Source organism: Galeopterus variegatus, unplaced genomic scaffold (assembly GCF_000696425.1).
Source record: "Galeopterus variegatus unplaced genomic scaffold, G_variegatus-3.0.2 Scaffold1571, whole genome shotgun sequence".
Lineage (NCBI taxonomy): Eukaryota > Metazoa > Chordata > Mammalia > Dermoptera > Cynocephalidae > Galeopterus > Galeopterus variegatus.
This window is the reverse complement of record NW_007727682.1, coordinates 143,123-144,450: the sequence shown is the minus strand read 5'-3', so window position 1 is coordinate 144,450 and position 1,328 is coordinate 143,123. Positions and strand designations below refer to the sequence as shown.

Sequence of the window (1,328 nt, the reverse complement as noted above, 5' to 3'; positions counted from 1 at the left end):
GGAATGTCAAAGGGTGTCTTATGGAGAAGACATAAAATAATTATTTAAACAAATAATTATCAAGGTACCATGGTGTTATATATACAAAGGGAAACTTCTGTGTTTAGTGAGAGCTTTGGGTCTTGAGCTAGAAGATTCTGGTTTACTTCAGAAATTTAGAATTTGGAAATAAATTTTGGACGTGTTTTCCAACCTCACAGTTTCTATTTTGCTTTCTGTTTGTGCAGCTATTGTGACCGATGTTTTTCAGGGGTCCATGAGGATCTTCACTAAAAAGCTTCCCCATCCTGATCTGGTGAGTGAATTGAGCCTGGGTCTTAGACTGATTTATGTTGCCTGGGGAGGTGTAGGGGAGACAGAATGCTTAGAGAACTGAAAAGGCCGCCTGCCCTGTGAGGGGTTGTACGCAGCACCTGCTGAGTGGCAGTTCCCTCAGGTCCCCGTCTTGCCAGTGCACTGTAAGTTTGGGAGTTAGTGGTCGGATGTAGTCTGTTGATTTAAGTGGTCTGGCCACTGGGTGGTGCTGGTTTGTTTTTCCAGAAAGCTCAGCTAAGCTTTCTAGACAGTTTCAGAGCTTTTTAGTTTGATATAGAAGCAAAATCTCTCTGAAGGAAACCCATCGTTTCTTGAATTTAATCTACCAGGTGGTGCTGCTGCATGCAAGAATACCCAGTCTCTAGGGCACCTCTTTTCATTCCCTTCCTGTGAAGGAAGTGTTGGTGTGACAGAAACATTGTTTCTCGCCATCTGTGTTGTCCTCCTGTTGCTCACACTCCTTACGTCCTTTTTCTTCTCACTCACTTCTAGCCAGCGGAAGAAAAAGAACAGTTGCTCCATAATGATGAGTACCAGGAGACGATGGTGGAGTCCACTTTCATGTACCTGACGCTGGACCTCCCTACCGCCCCCCTCTACAAGGATGAGAAGGAGCAGCTCATTATCCCCCAGGTGCCGCTCTTCAACATCCTGGCCAAGTTCAATGGCATCACTGAGAAGGTAGCGTATTTGCACACCTGCTCTGCTAGTACTTACCCTTGCTCTCTTGACTTTCATTTTCATTTTATACTTGAGAATCACTACATGTATGTGATGTATTTATTATAAAGTTTATTGTCTTTATTGAGCCTCTGAGACTCCCTGGTATTTCTAGCCAGTCATCCCTGACTATTAACTTACAGTTCCACCTCTTGTACTTCTTGTACATTCCTTTTAAGCTTTTTGCCTGCGTCTAGGTAGCACAGAGAAAGGAGAGATATTTTAGGACAGCAGAAACTCACAAAAGTAGGGGAAAAAACTCCCATCTTTTAGAAAATGTTTTGTTTTGTTTT

At 43.1% G+C, this 1,328-nt stretch overlaps 1 protein-coding gene across 1 annotated transcript in view; it reads left to right on the top strand.

Moving 5' to 3' along the window:
* Nucleotides 1-1,328, top strand: part of USP39 (ubiquitin specific peptidase 39) — a 54,231-nt gene that overhangs the window by 17,950 nt on the left and 34,953 nt on the right. Inside the window, exons 8-9 of the mRNA XM_008577749.1 lie at nt 228-295; nt 808-996. Of these exons, the coding sequence (XP_008575971.1) occupies nt 228-295; nt 808-996 (257 nt within the window). The remainder of the gene's footprint in view (nt 1-227; nt 296-807; nt 997-1,328) is intronic.